Consider the following 17,881-nt stretch of genomic DNA (forward strand, 5'->3'; position numbering starts at 1 on the left):
GCTTAGATATGTGAGTGTCCGGAAGGTCTGTAGCTCTGAGGTTGCTGGTGTACACAGGAGGTAACATAAATCTGAGAGATCAGGGACAGTTCTCAGAGCTCTGCCAATCACGGAGGGCCTGCCTCTACTTATCACTGAACTGGTAGCAGAGAAGGTGGCAGTACCAGCCAGCAGGTCTGAGTAAGGTGGGCTCGCTGAGATATGGCCTGGGCTGTAGCCAGTGCTGTTGCCTTTTCCTTGTCTTCCTCCTGGCTTTCTCTGTTTTAGAGGGGCTGGGGTGGCCATACCAGGCACAGAGGGAATGCGAACAGTTTGGCTCAGCCTCACCCAGCTCGTTAGTGAAGGTGGGGCCTGCTCCTTGTGCACACAACATCCCTGCATGCTAGGTGGGGCTGTGCTGTCCCTGGTAGGCCTCTCCAGCAGACAACAAGGTCCAGTGAGCCAAGGCACTACCCTGACCAGACTGTGGGAATGGAGAAAGGCCTTTCTTTCCATACCCCCTCTAGGCCCAATATGCTGTGTTCCTGCTTCTGGCCTTAGCACCCCTCCTAAATCTGGGCCTGATGTCCTATCACCACCCCTTCTTAGGGAATCGGGGTGCCTGAGCAAGGCCTTTGCCCTGGGCCTCTGTCCATTGCCATGAGGAACAACCCTCTGCTGGGCCGCCATGAGCAGTGCAGGGGTGCTGGTCAAGGTGTTGCCTCCCCTCTACTGTGGCCTTGGAACTTCACCCCTACTCCATCCCCTCCTCCATCCCCTGCATTTCCCACTCATGTGCACTGGGCAGATATGGGACTTGGGGAGGGGTGACCAGGTGTAGGGGGAATCTGAGGGGAGTCAAGGAGAAGGGATGGCAGGAGGGGCCAGAGCCTGTGCTGAGGGCGCCCACAGCTTGGGAATAGGGAGGTCATATACAAGCATCTCCATGGGCTCTGTTCCTGCTCTGCCCCTGCAGAGGCTGAGGAGCTGTACCAGAAGAGAGTCCTGACAATTACTGGCATCTGTGTGGCTCTGCTGGTCGTGGGCATCGTCTGTGTGGTCGCCTACTGCAAGACCAAGTGAGTGTTACATGCTCAAGCCGAGAACAGGCCAAGCCAGGGGGTAGCCTCCAATATGTTTTTGTAAGAACAGAACTTTTTCCCTGTACCTACTCTGCCCAGCCTACAGCTTCCTGTTCCCAGTAGTCTCAGGGCCTCTGTGGCTGTAGCTCTACGGGACAGGCACAGGGAAAGTCTTGGTTCAAACCCAGCTCTCCTATCTCCCACAGGACCTGGAGCAATTGGGCTATCTCAGGGCAGGTCGGGGCAGCAGCTGGGAAAGCTGGGAAGTGTAGAAGAGGACAAACTGAAAGACAAGCCAGAGAGGGCAGCCCAGACTGCTCAGAGTAGAAAGGCAGGATCAGAAAGAGTGGGTAGAAACCAAAGATATCTGGGATTCAGGTGCCTCCATAAAACCTTGATGTGAGACTTCAGGTGGTGTGGAGCCAATGAAGGCAAGGCCGGGGTGGTGCAATATTTGTTTAGATCTGGAAAGTGAGCCTAGACAGTTACCATTTCAGAAGCTGAGTCCCTGGGTCTGGACTCCTGCTGCCCTACAGATGGGGCTGAAGGTCCTGCTGACCTCATCTTGGATGGAACCTGAACCAGAAAGGCAGGGAAGGAAGGAGGGGGTGGGACTGGGCCAAAGAAGTAGAGTCCGGGAACTGAAGAAAGAAGCGCCAGTTCTGACCGGCTGCATTTCCTCCTTACTGCTCTAAACTTTCAGGGGTGCTGACACTGGGCCCAGCCCCAGGAGCTTGAGCAGGCGCCAAGCAAGTGGCCCCAGGGCATGTTTGGCTTGGGACTTTTTGTTGCTGTTTGTTTGGAGGCAGGGTCTCACTACACAGCCCCGACTGCCCTGGGATCCACAGAGGTCCCCTTCTTCCACTACATCTTTGCCTCCAAGACATGTTTTTGAAGCCCCTATCCTCATTTGGAGAGCAGAAGGGCTTTCCCTATGAAGTGGCCTTCAGGCTAGGGCCTAAGGAGAGAAGACACAAACCGGTGGAGAGGCTGGAGTGTAGGGCAGAATGCTGCCCAGGATCCAATGCTGGCTGTCCCAGGAAGCAGCAAGCTGGGTGGAGGGAGGCAGCAAGAGGCAAGCCTGGGGCGAAAAATGGGATACTGACAGCAGGGAGAATTAGAGCCATAGGAGTGATAATTACAGTTGTATATGATAAAATAGTTTTCTGAGCATTTATTATGTATCAGTATATGGGAGTCCTACTGGCCTGGCTCCTGAATCATAGCGTTCTGTTTTATCTTCTTTATAAAACTTCCCTGGAAGTGACCATTCATTTACGTGTTATTTACTCTCCATCTCCCCTCCTGGCCCCAGGCTGCATGAAGCACAGACCATGTTTACCTCATCTGTTCCAAAGCAGAATCTGGAACACAGTAAAAACCCAATAAACAATTACTAAACAGATGAGGGAGGGAGGGGCTAGCGCGGTGCGAGAGTCATTTATGGGCTTTCTGTGGTCAGTGGTCTTTGGGATGGTAAGGGGTTCTACATTACAGATGGAGGCAGAAAAATATCTTCATTTAAAAAAAAGAAAAATATCTTTATGAACCCCAGAACTTTGCCACACAATACAAAGCAATGGGGTTATGTGCATTGCCCAATCTCCCTGGAAGGACAGCCAGGGAATTCCGTCCCTTTGGGGGAGCCATGCTAGGCTCACCTATCCTTTCCCTACATAGAAAACAGCGGAGACAGATGCATAACCATCTCCGGCAGAACATGTGTCCAGCCCACCAGAACCGGAGCCTGGCCAACGGGCCCAGCCACCCTCGGCTGGACCCTGAGGAGATCCAGATGGCTGATGTGAGTGGTGTTCCCAGACCTGCCCCCCTCTTAGCTCGCTGGATAGCAACCTTCTCTGGCTAGAAGCATGGGCCAGGGCAGTCCTGTGTGTCGGGCACCAACTTACCAAGGACCTGGCTTCACTCTGCTCATTTCCATAAGGAAGAATGGGGGCAGGGGATTGGTTGTAGGGGCCATCACTGATCCACCATCAAGTCACATCTCACTCAGGGGGTCACCCTTTAACCTAGAGCTTGGTGCTCATCACTTGCCTCCCCCCCCCGCCCCCCATGAAGGGAGCCTATCTAGTCTCCATCGCTAACTCCTCCAACTTTCTGTCCATTCCAGTACATCTCCAAAAATGTGCCCACCACAGACCACGTGATCCGGAGGGAAACTGAGACCACATTCTCTGGGAGCCACTCCTGCTCACCTTCTCACCACTGCTCCACAGCCACGCCCACCTCCAGCCACAGGTGAGTAGCAGCAGGGCCCACAGAATCCTGCTGATTCCTGTACTTTGTCATTCAATCGTCCACAGCTAGTTGATATCTCCTCGTGTGTTTGCATACCGATCACAGTCCACCTGACTCTCCAGTACTGGGGCAACCTGCCCGCACACGCACAATAGTTCCTACAGCTAGAAAAATAACAAGGCTGGTCCCTCCTTCCATGGAGAGCTCCATGCAATAGTCAGAGCCTTTGCATACTGGCCTCTGAGGCTGGGATCCTGAGGAATGGCTAAAGAACATGGGGGTGGCAGTGTCCCAGCTGGGGATGTTAGTGGCAGGAGCAAAGGAAGGAGCCTCTACACATGGCAACTCACCAACCACAGGATCCCAGTCTTCCTTCTCCCATGATCAGGGTTGAGCATCTGCGAAACTCCACATCACCCCAGAGTAGAGAGGACAGGGATCTAAGGGAGCCACAGAGGAGCTGAAGAACTAAGAGCAGGGTGGCTATGGGACCTCACACCTGCACTAGAACAGCTTGCCCTTCCTGACCTATCAGCTCACTCTATCTGGTTTTCCCAGACATGAGAGCCACACGTGGAGCCTGGAACGTTCGGAGAGCCTGACCTCGGATTCCCAGTCAGGCATCATGCTGTCGTCAGTGGGCACCAGCAAGTGCAACAGCCCAGCCTGTGTGGAGGCACGAGCGCGGAGGGCAGCGGCCTACAGCCAGGAGGAGCGGCGCAGGGCTGCCATGCCACCCTACCACGACTCCATAGACTCCCTGCGTGACTCTCCGCACAGTGAGAGGTCAGTTTCTACTACCCCTTGACTGAACCCCACCTTGGCTAGAAAGTTGTCACTCCCAGCCCAAAGCTGACCCTTAGGGTGCCTCAGAGGCATCGCCAAGAGCCTCAAACAAGGTCCCAGAAAGGTTAGGGGGTCTCCTGGGATTAGAACTATATCTAGCTCAGTGGATCCTGGCTGGAGTGACCACATAGTTTATCCTATCAGGGAACGTTAACAACCACGCTGAAGCATCAGGGACAAAGAGGGTTGTTCCATACACCCAGGACCCAAGGTTGTCTGGTTCCCAGTATCACCTCAGCAGAAACAGAAAGACGCCAAGACCAAGGAAATTAGAAGCTAGGAAAAGCGGTTATTTTCAAGGGTTCTCACCAGAGGGCAAGGACATAAGCCAAGAGTGATCTCGGACTGTTAGCATCAGCACCCCAAAGGCATGGCTGGGATCCTGAGAAGCCCATGAACTAAGGACCAGGATGTTTCTTTTTCCCTGAGGCTGGCAAGGGTGCTCAGTGGCAAATAAGCTTTCCCACCAAGCCTGGCAGTCTAAGTCTAATTCCTAGAGTCCACAAGGTGGAAGGAGAGTACCAACTCCCACAAGTTGTCCTCTGACCTCCAGACACACTCTGTGGCACACGTTTTCACACACACACACACACACACACACACACACACACACACACACACAGAGGAAATTCCCTTCTTCCCTGACTCCACACCAGGAGTCCTGGGAACGAGGCCCCACCCTAATGGGCTTTGCAGTGGCTGTCAGGCAAGCAAGGTCTGTGAGAGGAAAGCAGAGGAGGGTACACCACGGCAGGGGAGGCTCAGGATGGAGGGCAATTCTACCTCTTCCTGACTCAAATGACTCTATGCCAGGCCTGGGCTAGTGAAGCATCCCCAGAGCTGACCTACCTGCTCTTATTCCGAGCGAGGGACAAGCCACAACTCCTGAGCAGTTTTTACAGGTCCTAAGCACAGACACCACCCCAGGGCAGAGAAGCCCACTCCAACTACTGATTCCAAGAAGCACCCAGATTCTTCTCTCCAAGCCCAGCCCTCCGCCTCAAAATTTGTTCCTTCTGTGTAGATAGGAGGGAACAACACCTGCTATACATGGGACTGATAAAGGACCTTGCCTCCTTCACACCTGTCTCTGTTGTCTTCCGTGGTAACCCTGGCCCTAGGTGGGTGGGAAGACCCTCGGCAGGGAGATGGGAGAGGAACGTTTTTTCAGACGTGGTGTACCCTGCAGCTGTTCTAACGGAAACACTTAAGAGTGCGCAGGGTGAGTGAGAGAAGTCACGGAGCTCAGCAGGCAGGCTGGGGACACACATACACCAAGGGCCCTTGGCTTCTGCTCGCTTGGGAGGTAGAGCATCCTTAGCAGAGCTGAGGTTGGATTTGTTCAGTTGGCTTGGTTTTGATTGGAAGGGAGGGGGGTGTTTTGTTTTGTTTGCTCTGGGAACTTCCTAGAGTAAAGAGACCCCAAGGTGGTGGCATGACTGGAGAGTGTGTCTCAGGAGAGGAGTGGGTAGCACCCAGCAGTTAAATAGTTCTGTGTGAGCCGGGCGGTGGTGGCGCACGCCTTTAATCCCAGCACTCGGGAGGCAGAGGCAGGCGGATCTCTGTGAGTTCGAGACCAGCCTGGTCTACAAGAGCTAGTTCCAGGACAGGCTCCAAAACCATAGAGAAACCCTGTCTCGAAAAACCAAAAGAAAAAAAAAATAGTTCTGTGTGTAGGAAAGGGAAGTGCGCAGGCAACTGATTCCTGATCCCGTAAGAGAGTAGGAAGGACACTAAGCCAGTTCCAGAGGCAGTCAGGAACATGGAATGCAGTTTGGAAGAAAGGCATGGCCAGGAGTGATTCCTGTAATGGAGTATGGATAATGGTGGAGGCTGAAGGCTCACAAGGTGGATTGTGAAGAGCAAAACCCGATGTTCCAGGCTCCACGGGTGGCTCTGACCTCTGGGAAAACCAGACAGGAGTGAGGTGATAGGTCAGGAAGGGCAAGCTGTCCTAGTGCAGGTGTGTGGTCCCGTAGCCACCCTGGAGATCTATTAGCAAAAGCAAACTTTTCAAGGAAGTAAGGGGAATAGAGACCCGTCTTATCTTGGTATTATCTGCTCGGGCTTGAGGAGCCCACCCCGGTGTCACTTCCCTGTAGCAGCTTTTGGGATTTCCCTCTCTCACTAAGCCATGCCTTGGGCTAAGCCATTCGTGCTAGGGCGATTGAGCTCAAACCCAAGGAGCCTCTGAATGATGGTTCCTCAAAGTAGCCTTACTAGTTTCTGCCTAAACCGCATTCAAATCCCAGGAATAGGTACCCAGGATTCACACTAGGAGGTATTAGCAAAAAACGTCGTGGACCTGGGAGTCATTGGCTCCAAGAAGAGACACCTAGTGGTGTCTTGGTGAAATGGGGAGGAGGGAGTCAGTTGATTCAGAAAGAACAGATCGGGTCACATTTTGGTCATTACGTCCTTGACACTTAAATGTCTGAGTCTCTTTTTCCTGTGTGTAGTATGGCCCTCACCTGCAGAGTCTCCAGAACAGATGAGACCACATATAAAACGCCCCAAGGTGAGCGTGCCCCGGAGAATGAGCATCCCCACAGCAAATGACCACTTACGGATGCTTAGTGAAGGGCAGACACTGGGCTAGGGTACTACCCGAGTACATTTCTGAAATCGCCCAGCCTCACTCCGGAATAAACACTATAGTTATCTATGCAGGCTGAGAGAGATCACGGAAACTGAACGAGGTCAGAGCCACAGCCTTCACTCTTAGGACTGGGTCCTTTCTGGCCCTACAACCAGATTACCCGACCCACGCTCTGTTTCTCCCGCAGGTACGTGTCGGCCCTGACCACGCCCGCGCGCCTCTCGCCCGTGGACTTCCACTACTCGCTGGCCACGCAGGTGCCGACCTTCGAGATCACGTCGCCCAACTCTGCGCACGCCGTGTCGCTGCCGCCCGCCGCGCCCATCAGCTACCGCCTGGCGGAGCAGCAGCCGCTCCTGCGGCACCCGGCGCCGCCGGGCCCTGGGCCGGGGTCCGGCGCGGACATGCAGCGCAGCTACGACAGCTACTACTACCCCGCGGCGGGGCCCGGACCGCGGCGCAGCGCCTGCGCGCTGGGCGGCAGCTTGGGCAGCCTGCCCGCCAGCCCCTTCCGCATCCCGGAGGACGACGAGTACGAGACCACGCAGGAGTGCGCGCCCCCGCCGCCGCCGCGGCCGCGCACGCGCGGCGCGTCCCGCAGGACGTCAGCGGGGCCGCGGCGCTGGCGGCGCTCGCGTCTCAACGGGCTGGCGGCGCAGCGCGCACGCGCGGCGCGGGACTCGCTGTCGTTGAGCAGCGGCTCGGGCTGCGGCTCGGTGTCGGCCTCGGACGACGAGGAGGACGACGCGGACGGGGCGCTGGCGGCCGAGAGCACGCCTTTCCTCGGCCTGCGGGCGGCGCACGACGCGCTGCGCTCGGACTCGCCGCCGCTGTGTCCGGCGGCCGACAGCAGGACTTACTACTCCCTGGACAGCCACAGCACGCGCGCCAGCAGCAGACACAGCCGTGGGCCGCCCACGAGGGCCAAGCAGGACTCGGGGCCCCTCTAGGCGTCCCCGCCTCGCCCGCCCCACGTCTCCAAGGAGAGCGGAGACCACCGACTGGAGAGGGAATAGGAGCGAACAAAGAAATAAAAATATTTTTATTTTCTATAAAAAGGAAAAAAGTATAACAAAATGTTTTATTTTCATTTTAGCAAAAAATTGTCTTATAATACTAGCTAACGGCAAAGACGTTTTTATAGGGAAACTATTTATATGTAACATCCTGATTTACAGCTTCGGAAAAAAAAAAAGAAACAACAAAAAAAAAGAGAGATGGGCCAATTTTTTGACTCTTTAATAGAAACCTATATTGTGGTGCCTTTTGCTGTATGCTAATCTGGGGCTCCTGGAGAGTCGTCTGGGGTGCAGGGTGGGGATGGGCGCTTGTAGGATCCCAAACCGGTGAGGGTGAGAAAAGGCAGGGAAAGGAGACCGAGGTTCTACTGGCCCTGAGGGTAGTGGACAGTGAGGAAGAAAATGGAGACAAGGCAGAATTTGATCTTCCCCTGTTCAGATCTGGAATCTCGGGCAGAGAGGGCAGGGATCCTTGCCTAGAGCTGAAATTGAGGTCGGGTTACTTCGAGGGGGAGACATAGCCCTCCAACTACAGCAACTAGAATGGGGAGGGGTCCTCCCCTCTCCTCAAGGCTGCTAAGGGAAAGAGGACGGAGAAGGCGGTCTCCCCACCAGCCCCCGGCCTAGGGAGGGGCAGCACTACCAGGGGCCCAACCTTCATAGCTCCTCCTCCTGCGGCCTCCAGGGTACTCTGTCCTCTGCAGCATCTTCGTTTACAGGTCGTCTTTTCTATTTTACGCCTGCATGTCCTTTGCATTTCAGACTCTTTGGATTGAATGCATGGTCACGCTGGGACCCAGAAGAGCCACTCCGACAGTGTATTCGATTCCCCTTTTAGCAATAAAGTAACGCCATGTCCTTCTCACAGCCCAGCTCCCAACCCACCTATGACTTCATCCTCCAATCCTGCCCTCCCCTACCCTCACAACTGGATCCAATGCTAATTTGTCAAAAAAGGCAATTGTCTAAAAAGGAAACAAACAAACAAAGTCCCAAACAGGAACAGATGGGAACCCTGACATGTCCAAACACCTGACTGTTGACACTTGAACATTTTTATATTATAAATAAAATCAGAAATAACTCCTGTTTGACTGTGTGTACCTGGCCCAGCTGAGGAGGGAAGACAGAAGGAGGATCTGGGCCCTGTGGGTACTGGAATAGATTGGAGAGGGCCAGGGCAGTCCCTGAGCGGAAGTGCCCCTCTCTCCAGTCCCGCTGGTCCCAGTTCCAAGGACCTGTTCCAAGTCTTCCTTCCAAATCATTTATAAGGTGTCGCCCCTGGGTGCTGGGGAACCCAGCCAAGGGACTGACGCAAATTGTTCTGCTTTAAACTCAGCCTCAGAACTCTGGCCCAGTCCCTGCCCTGGAGCTAGGAGGCTGGACTGAGGCAACAGTTTCCCACCCAGGTGGGTGAAAAGGGGTTGTGGGGTTGGCACTGGGGCAGCGGAGACAAAGATGACCCTTGGGGCCTCAGACACGTCACAGGCAGAGTCTGGACATGTAAGACAGCATAAAGGATACCCTCATTGCCAGAAGGACCACAGCAGCTGTGCTTCTAAGCCCACAGGGTATTGCTCTTTCCCCAATTTTATACCCCCTCAGAGCCAGGGCCTGTCTAAACCTGCAGCTCTGATGAAGGTCTGAACTCAGGCGTGGAGGAGGCAGATAGAGTCCGGGGTGAAGAGTCTTTCTCGTCAGCCACCTAGAATACCAGAAACCAAGATTCCAGCCTCCTGGACCTGAAGCCTCCTCTCCAAAGAGCTGGGGTGAATGTGTACATATTTCTGTATGCGTATGTGCGTCCTTGAATGTCACACTAACAGAGTAGCGGGACAGAAAGGCACAGAGCAACAAGGACCGAATCTGAGTGCCAGTTTGGCCCTCGCTAGCTCTGTGCTTTCTCCAACCCACAATTTGCTTAGTGAGAGATGAGGAAGACACTGTATACCTCAGCGAGCTGCTGTGGAGGTCACGTGCAGATGGGCCAGCACCGCTCCTGAGAGACTGTCTAGAAGATAGCTACCTTGATGGTGGTGGGGACAGAATCCTGAGCCTTGCAACCTTGAATCACAAAGTGGCAAAAACTCAATGTCTAAACTTAAAAATTCATCATTATATTTGTTGGTGGGTGCTGAAGAGGGCACTTTTTACAAAGGAAAAAATTAAGGGAAAATTACTGGGCTGAATGTTAAACCTGTAGATCATGAACATCTTCCAGACCCCAGCCAGTGACTGCTTTAGACCCCTCTGCTATCTGTCTGCCGTTGCCTTGATAGCTTTCTTAGGGCGGTAATCCTTACGTACGACCTCTGATCTCTGTATGACCCCAGGTTAATGGCTATGACCAAGAGTCCACCGATCAGATCTTAGTGCGATCCAGGTTAGAGCCCACACTTACGCTCTGTGAGGGCTCTCAGTCGTTGCCTTCTCGGTTTTCATTCAGAAACCACCGCTGTGACTCAAATGAACTCTCCTATCTGTATACGACCCCGGTTGACTTAGTGAACTTGTACCTGACCCCATTTTGCTCCTTTATCATCTGCCCTGTATTCTAAGGTACCTGCCAGAGTCCAAGGATAGAACCTAACCTAGCTCCTCGGCTCTCTCCTCATTACATCAGCCACCTACTCCCTGGATGTGTCTGGTTGGGACTCAGGAGCACGCTTGACCAGAGAGACCCTCTTGCCCACCCTGACTCTCAGGTTTCAGCCTTGGGGAAAACTTGAGTGTGTGGCCTTTCAGGAAGCATTGCAATCACTTCAAGAAACTTCCCTTCCACTACCCTGTCCCCTGGAACACTCAGGACATTCAGGCAGCTTCGTAGGTCAAAATTCTCTTCCCTGCTCCCCAAATTATTTTCTTTTTAGTATCACATTTAGTGTCTTTCCCCAGCCTCTCTCAGAGTCCCCAATGGCAATGATAACCACTTCTCCCCAAGACCCCCCATATCTGTGAGACCCATGGAGCCAGGGAGTGGACCTCCTTCACCACCATCCCAGCACCCAGCAACAATCTATGCCACATGGTTGCCCCTCACTGAAGAGGCTGAAGGCTGTCTGTCAAGAGTTAGCAACTAGGAGTTCCTAAGCCCTGAGCAAATAACCAGGACCTCTATATGGAGAAAACCGCTTACTCCATTTTGTCAGGCCCTGGGTTTGACTAGTTCTCCTGGGCATGTTAGGAGCCATGGTTAGGGAAGAGGAACATGATGGTCTATTAGAATGCAGGAAAAATATTAGAACTTTGATTAGATTTATTTTCATCTCATCTTTTTTTAAATTTCTATTTTTGTGTATGTTTTATAATGTACATAATATTTTAGTACAGTAGTACATGTATATAATTTACAAATAAAGAATTATACAATTAAGGAAGTAAGAAATGTCTTTACTGGTGGGAGGCACGACTAGTGCTTGGGGAACCGCACGCACGCGTGTCTGTGGCTAGTGAGCTTGCACCTCCGCTGTCATCCCCCACCCCCATGACATAGAGGGTGGGACCCTGGCCTGAAAATCAAAGGACCTTCAGGCAGCTGCACAAAGAACTGAGACCTCTTTACTGCCCCTAAATCGCCTTTCCAATCCCATTCAAATGAGCGTTTACTTCCCCTGAGCAAAACAAAGGGGCCAGATGGTCTGGTTATAATACACACTTCAGCTAATCCAATTTAAACAATTTGGATTTAAACCCCCTATGCCTCTCCACGTACTTACAGCTCCCCACATCCAATGGGAGTGGACCTTCAGACGCTTGTGTCACCAAAGAGGTCAAACTGTTGGCCAAACAATAGGAAAGGCTGGCTCACAGTAGCTGCGTCAAGAGGGCCATCCCCCAACTCACTTGTTGGTCTAAGTGAAAGATGTCAACCCGTGATGGACACGCGCCTCTATTCTCAGCTATGTCCTTAGCTAGGCTTTTCTCATTCACTAAAAAAATGACAAGAACATGAGTAATTAAGAACTTGCCACTCCACCTTCTCCCCAAGACCATGAATTGAGAGCTTCTCCACCTCACTCTATCACTCCAGACCTTGTGGCCTTCACAAGAGGACCCAAGCAAACAGAGGCGTGCTCCTGAGCCATCACCCCACAAGGACACCCTTGGGACAGGGGAGGTGACACGTGTATGCTGTGTAGTCCAAAAGCATCAACCAGAAAAGTACCCGAGAGTCACAAGTCAGCTGGAAGAGGAAAAGGGCTTCTTCTTCCCGTCCAGAGTGTCAGGGCAGCAAAGGGCCCCATAGCAGGCTGCCTTGCTCGCTGGCCCAGCTCTGAGACGAGCTTGTTCCTTCGTCTGGGTTCATCCTCTAATTGGTAGTAGTTCTCAAACCTTCCTTAAATGAGTTCTTTACATACATACATATACATATTATATATGTTTGTGTCCATATAAAAAAGAGGCAGGAGAGGCCTCAGAGTGGATAAAAGGAGAGGTGGATACACACACAAGTGGAATCAGTTTGGCACTGAGTAGAGGTTAGGCCTCAGATTATTGCAATATGAGGCAGGAGAACTGGACCGGTTGCAAAGGTTGCTGGGAAAAGGAAAGGAGAAGGCGTTGCTGGTGGTCCGTAGACCTGCTGCTGGTCAACTGAGAGGAAAGAGGAGAAAGGGTAGGTATCCAAGCTGAGACCCCAAGTTCAGACTCATCCTCACAAACACAAGATGAAGGAGCGGCCTGATGAGAAGGGGCCTGGGGAAGCAACAGTGACTAACTTCTCCAGATGGCAGCCCTAGAGCGAGTCTGACCTGCAAAGCAAGGCCCCATGACTTGAGGGCAGCCAGGGCTAGGAGAGGAGCTAGGCCGGAGATCGCCTAGGATACAGAAGATCAGCGCCATGAAATGCCATCTTCTTGACCACAAGGCTCTCCATATCCCTCTGGTTGCCAGTTTTAACTGCCTGATGCTTGGTCCAAGCAGCCTCCGACTGGAATTGTGCTCACTGACCCCCTCTGGGGACATTTGCCTGGTCTCCAGGGCCTGCACAGCCACACCAGCTAAGAATCAGACGCAGAGGCATCCTTTGTGGCTTTGCTGCCAGTCACAAGCCCGTGCCCCAGGCTGAGGGCGGGGCTTGAGTGTGTCTTCCGGAGAGCTGGGTCATCCCCTTCTAGAGTAGCCAGACGGGCCTCGATCCTCTCCAGGTCATCTGAACCCACTTTGATTTTCACGGACAAGAGGTGGATATAGGTCTCATAACGGCTTTTCTGGGAAAAGGGCAGACAAAAGCCAAGAGCAAAGTCAAAAGAGAGGCAACAAAACGGAGATGGGGGAGCCATCTTGGAAAACTAGCAGCCTAGCACTGCCCTCTTCAGCATGCAGAGAGCTCTTGCAATCGATGAAAGGGAAATGGACTATCCAATAAAAAACAGGCAGAATACACACACACACACACACACACACACACAAACGTAGATCTCACTATGTATCGCTGGCTATCCTTATTATTGTCAGGCCCCCATCATGCCCAGCTTCTCACTTACACCTTGAAAATCCAAATAATATCAATAATTTCGTAGATATAACATGAAAGACGTGGGCAATAAAGGCACAAATGGACAAATGGGACCGCATTGCTATTTAAAACGTCTGTGCTTTGAAGGATAAGGAATCATATTTAATGAGTCTGCAGATCAGTACAACGTGAAGAAATGCTATTGAGCTACACACTGAAAAGCAATCAAGATGGTGCAATTTATTCTGTGTTGCCCCAATTAAAACTTTAAAATTTTGGGAGCTGAAGGGAATGGCTTGGCGGTTAAGAGAGCTTGCTGCTCATGCAGAGGACCCGAGTTCAGTTCCCAGCATCCATATTAGGCAGATCACAACAACCTGCAACTCTAGCATCAGGGGCTCTGATACTCTCCCTTGGCCTTCACAGGCATCAGCAAACAAGTGTACAGAATGCACACAGGCACACATAAATAAAAAAAAAAGTATTTTTAATTAATAATGTAAAATTAAATGAAAATAATAATGAGGCAATGATTGTTAAACTTGTGAGATCAAGGAAGATGAAAACATCTCCAAATGCCCAGTGTTGGGAATGGATGTGTTCATAAACACTTAAAAGAGAGGTAAGTTGCTGTCAACATTTAGGAGGGGGACTTAGTGGTATCTGAGCACCTTGACTCTGAGCTCCAGGCCTTCCCCACCATCAGGAAAAGGGGAACCTTTTCCCCCAGTTCTGCCTACCAGGCCTCATGTCCTCCCCACACACATTAAGCCAGGGAATAGAGGACTCAGATGCCAGAGTTGCAGCCATCACTGGTTAGGATCCTGGGTCCTGCTCTTCCTGCGTGTGTCACCTCAGGCCAGTGCTCTGGCTTCTCTGAGCATCAGTTCACCTTTCTGTCAAATGGGTGTAGTTACAGAAACCCTTTCATAGGATTGACATTAGGGTCCATGCAAAGAAGGGAGGAGAGCCAGGCCTCAGCCCGAGAAAGCCCTCTACAGTGGCTGGCATCTCTGTTTTCATATTGCAGAGAAACCCAGGCATGGCAAAACTGATCAACATTTGACAGCCAGACTGTGCAAGACTGGCCATGGGACACTGTGGCTTACACCTAATAGAACCCCACAGTGGGGGAATCTCAAACTAGACTCCCTAGCATGTGGATGGCAGGAAGTGGAGGGTGGGAGCGGGCCTCCTCCTCTGGCCCCAGCTTTGACCTTAGCCATCCACCACCCAAGACCTACCTCAAACGTGAGATAGTGTTCCTTCAGCCGGTATTCCTCCGCCTCCTTGGACTTGAGGCCCCTCTCCACTGGGTGGCACCTGTGTTCAGCCAACTCTGCAGTCACCTGCCTCAACTTATTCTCATGAGACCGCAGCTGCTCCTCCTGCAAAGACAAGCCCAGGTCAGTGAGGTCTGGCATGTCCAGGGGTGGGCCAACCTCCTCACACCAGAAGCGGTTTCAGCACAGGGAAACTGGTGCTGACCAGAGTCTTCAAATTGCTCCTCCTCAGGGCCATCAGCCCTCCTCAGTGCCTAGGAGGAGATAAGAGAGCTTGAGGTGTGCACGTGAGTGTCCACACTGCCACCAGAGCCCCATGCATAGAATTCCACACGTGCGTCCAAGCATGCCGGGCCAAGGGTCAGCCTGGCCCCAGTTATCCCTCCCTCTCTCCAGCACATGCATCATCTCACAACCACCTTCGGGTGTGCATGACAGCTGCAGATCCGGGCCACACCTGAAGGTAGACTGAGACATTGTGGTCGACAGCCCAGTGCACACACCCCACTCACTATAGTGAGGAGGCCCCTTAGAGCAATCTGCATGCACAGATATGTGGACACACCTGTGGTGCAGGCATCTAGGGGTGCATTGTGCACATGTTTGCTCATGGGATGTGTGTGTGTGGTGTGTGTGGTGTGTGTGTGTGGTGTATCACTATGCTCCCCATACACAGGAGCTCCCCACAGACACAGAATGCCCTGGAGCTCTGTGGAGAGACAAAGGCCCTGCTAAGAAAGGGGCCAAAGGCTGAAGAAGGAAGTTTGTAGCTTGGCAACCCTCTGTTCTCAAGTTCTGCTCCTTTATCCTTTATCCTTTCCTGTCCAAAACACCCTGAGAATCTGTAGTATTAGTGAGATGGGATTTTCATAGCAATATAACTAAAGTATTTAAAGATTAAAAAAAAAAAAAAAAGAATGTTGTCCTGGCTACTTTTATGTCAGTTTGACACAAGCTAAAGTTATCTAAAAGAAGGGAAACTCAATTGAGAAAATGCCTCAGTAGATCGGACTGTAACGTATTTTCTTAATTAGTGATTGATGTGGGAGGGCCCCAGCCCATCATGGATGGTGCCATCTCTGGGCTGGTGGTCCTGGGTTCTATAAGAAAGCAGGTTGAAGCTAAGCGGTGGTGGTGCATGCCTTTAATCCCAGCATTCAGGGAAGGAGAGGCAGGCGGATCTCTGTGAGTTTGAGGCCAGCCTGGTCTACAGAGAGAGTTCCAGGATAGCCAGAGAAACACAGAGAAACCCTGTCTCAAAAAAGAAAAGGAGAGAGAGAAGGAGAGAGAGAGAGAGAGAGAGAGAGAGAGAGAGAGAGAGAGAGAGAGAGAGAGAGAGGAAGCAGGCCAAGCAGGCCAGGAGGAGCAGGTCACTAAGCAGCACCCCTCCATGACCTCTGTCAGCTCCCGCCTGCAGGTTGCTGCCGTCACAGCTTTTGATGGACAGACAGTTCCACTGTAATATGGGAATGTGAATGAGACAAACCCTTTCCTCCCTGAGTTGCTTTTGGTCATGGGCTTCATCACAGCAATAGTAACCCTGACTAAGACAAATGTCAACACCAGACTGTTTCTAAAAAGTGGAAATTGGGAACTAGAGGGAAGGCTCCGTGGTTAAGAGTGCTGGCTTCTCTCCCAGAAGACCCGGGTTCAATTCCCAGCACTCACATGGTGGCTCATAACCATCTGCAACCCTAGTTCCAGGAGATCTTATGCCCTCATCTGGCCTCTGCAGCCACCAGTCACATGCCTAGTGCACAGACATGCATGCAGGAAAAAAACCCGGACATATAAATTAAAATAAAGGAAATTTCAAAAAATGTTCTATAGGGAAAGTCGAGCACAAAGTCTCATGAAGACTGGAGGGATGGCAGACACAGGGTGGGACTATAAACTGTCAGTACATTTACTGAGAAAATTACTATGGGATGGAACCCATCAAAAAAACAAAAATAGAGGAGGCCACAGAGATAGCTCAGCAGGTAAACTTCTGGCTGAACAAGCCTGATAACCTGAATTAGATCCCAGAACCCATGAAAAGACAGAGGAGATAGCAGACTACACAAAGTAGACCTCTGACATCCAAACATGCATGCCATGTATGACCTACCCCCAACACAGCATACACACGCAAAATAATAAAGTTTTAAAAAAAAAACTACCATATGCTCCAACTGTACCATTCTTGGGAATATATCTAAAGAAATCAAGTCGGCACACCACAGCAATACCTGCACACCTGTGCATGCACAACCATGGGTGCACACCTATGCATCTTGCAGCACTGTTCACAGCAGCCAAGTGACAGAATCAGCCTGGCTGTCTATCGACAGATGAATGGATACAGAAAATGTAGTGTATACACACATGAAGTTTTATACAGCCATAAAGAATGAAATTATGGGGTCTTGAAGAGATAGATCTGTAGTTAAGGGTGCTTACTGCTCTTCCAGAGGAACCAGGTTCAGTTCCCAGCACCCACACCAGGTGGCTCACAACTGCCAGCTACTTCAGTTCCAGAGACTCTGAGGCCCTCTTCTGGCCTCTGTGGGCACCTGTATGTGTTTGACACAGATAAACTCACACAGGAACACACACACTATACATAAACTCTGAAAAATAAAAATAAAATTCTGTCATTTATTAGAAAATTGATAGAACTAAAGATCAGGTTAAGCGGGATCTGACATACACATGTGCACACACATGCACATGCGTAAATGTGCATGCACATACACACACACTAAATAAATCTTTAAACCATCAAATAGAGCAGTGGATGAAGGGCCAGCCAAGTGCCATCTATCCCTTTGACACACACAGCCTCTCAGTTCATGCCACAGACCCACAACCACACCCATGCAGCCACACTGCCCATGTCACCCATCATAGCACACAGGCCTCTGGGTGTGTTTTATGTGAGGGTCTCCATCTTCCCACCTGTGAGTGCAGGGTGGGTTGGTAGTATATCTCTCCTTCTCTGGCGTCCCTCAGCCCAGGGCCGCATGACTCGGAGAAAAAGCTGAGTGTAGGCCAGCAGCCTAACCCAGGAGCTTGTACCTGGCAGAGGCGCGTGGTACAGGAGGGTAGCAGTGGCCGACAAAACTTCTTCATGGAGCTGACGGCAGCTGGGAAGGCAGGTGCAGAGAAGATGGCGGCCACTAGGTTGATCCGCAGGATCCAGGACAGCATTTCTTCCTTGCTCCTGGGGACAAAAGAGGACATAAAAAGACTCTAGGTTCTCATGATAGGACCTCCAACCCTCCCCACACCTAGCATCCAGTCCTCAGCATGAAGTCTGGCAGAGAAGGCCCTAATACCTAGGCAAGGGCAGGAAGCGGGGGGGGGGGGGGGGG

The 17,881-nt window shown here is 51.7% G+C and overlaps 2 protein-coding genes across 3 annotated transcripts in view; one reads left to right on the forward strand and one right to left on the reverse strand.

Annotated features, from left to right (window-relative positions):
* LOC126497168 (pro-neuregulin-2, membrane-bound isoform) overlaps nt 1-8,867 on the forward strand; it is a 53,152-nt gene extending 44,285 nt beyond the window's left edge. Inside the window, exons 6-10 of the mRNA XM_050135071.1 lie at nt 956-1,058; nt 2,742-2,865; nt 3,193-3,320; nt 3,879-4,106; nt 6,953-8,867. Coding sequence (XP_049991028.1) covers nt 956-1,058; nt 2,742-2,865; nt 3,193-3,320; nt 3,879-4,106; nt 6,953-7,715 — 1,346 coding nt within the window. The 3' untranslated portion in view covers nt 7,716-8,867. The remainder of the gene's footprint in view (nt 1-955; nt 1,059-2,741; nt 2,866-3,192; nt 3,321-3,878; nt 4,107-6,952) is intronic.
* A 3,869-nt stretch (nt 8,868-12,736) lies between these two features.
* The window catches only part of Psd2 (pleckstrin and Sec7 domain containing 2), a 35,755-nt gene continuing 30,610 nt past the window's right edge, over nt 12,737-17,881 (reverse strand). For both annotated transcript variants that reach the window (XM_050135059.1, XM_050135058.1), the window contains exons 12-14: nt 17,586-17,730; nt 14,487-14,630; nt 12,737-12,994 (exon numbers count right to left, since the gene is read on the reverse strand). In XM_050135059.1, coding sequence (XP_049991016.1) covers nt 12,785-12,994; nt 14,487-14,630; nt 17,586-17,730 — 499 coding nt within the window. In that variant the 3' untranslated portion in view covers nt 12,737-12,784. The remainder of the gene's footprint in view (nt 12,995-14,486; nt 14,631-17,585; nt 17,731-17,881) is intronic.

The sequence above is a fragment of the Alexandromys fortis genome, unplaced genomic scaffold (assembly GCF_014885135.2).
Source record: "Alexandromys fortis isolate MF-2015 unplaced genomic scaffold, M_Fortis_MF-2015_v1.1 scaffold_25, whole genome shotgun sequence".
In the NCBI taxonomy this organism is placed as follows: Eukaryota; Metazoa; Chordata; class Mammalia; order Rodentia; family Cricetidae; genus Alexandromys; species Alexandromys fortis.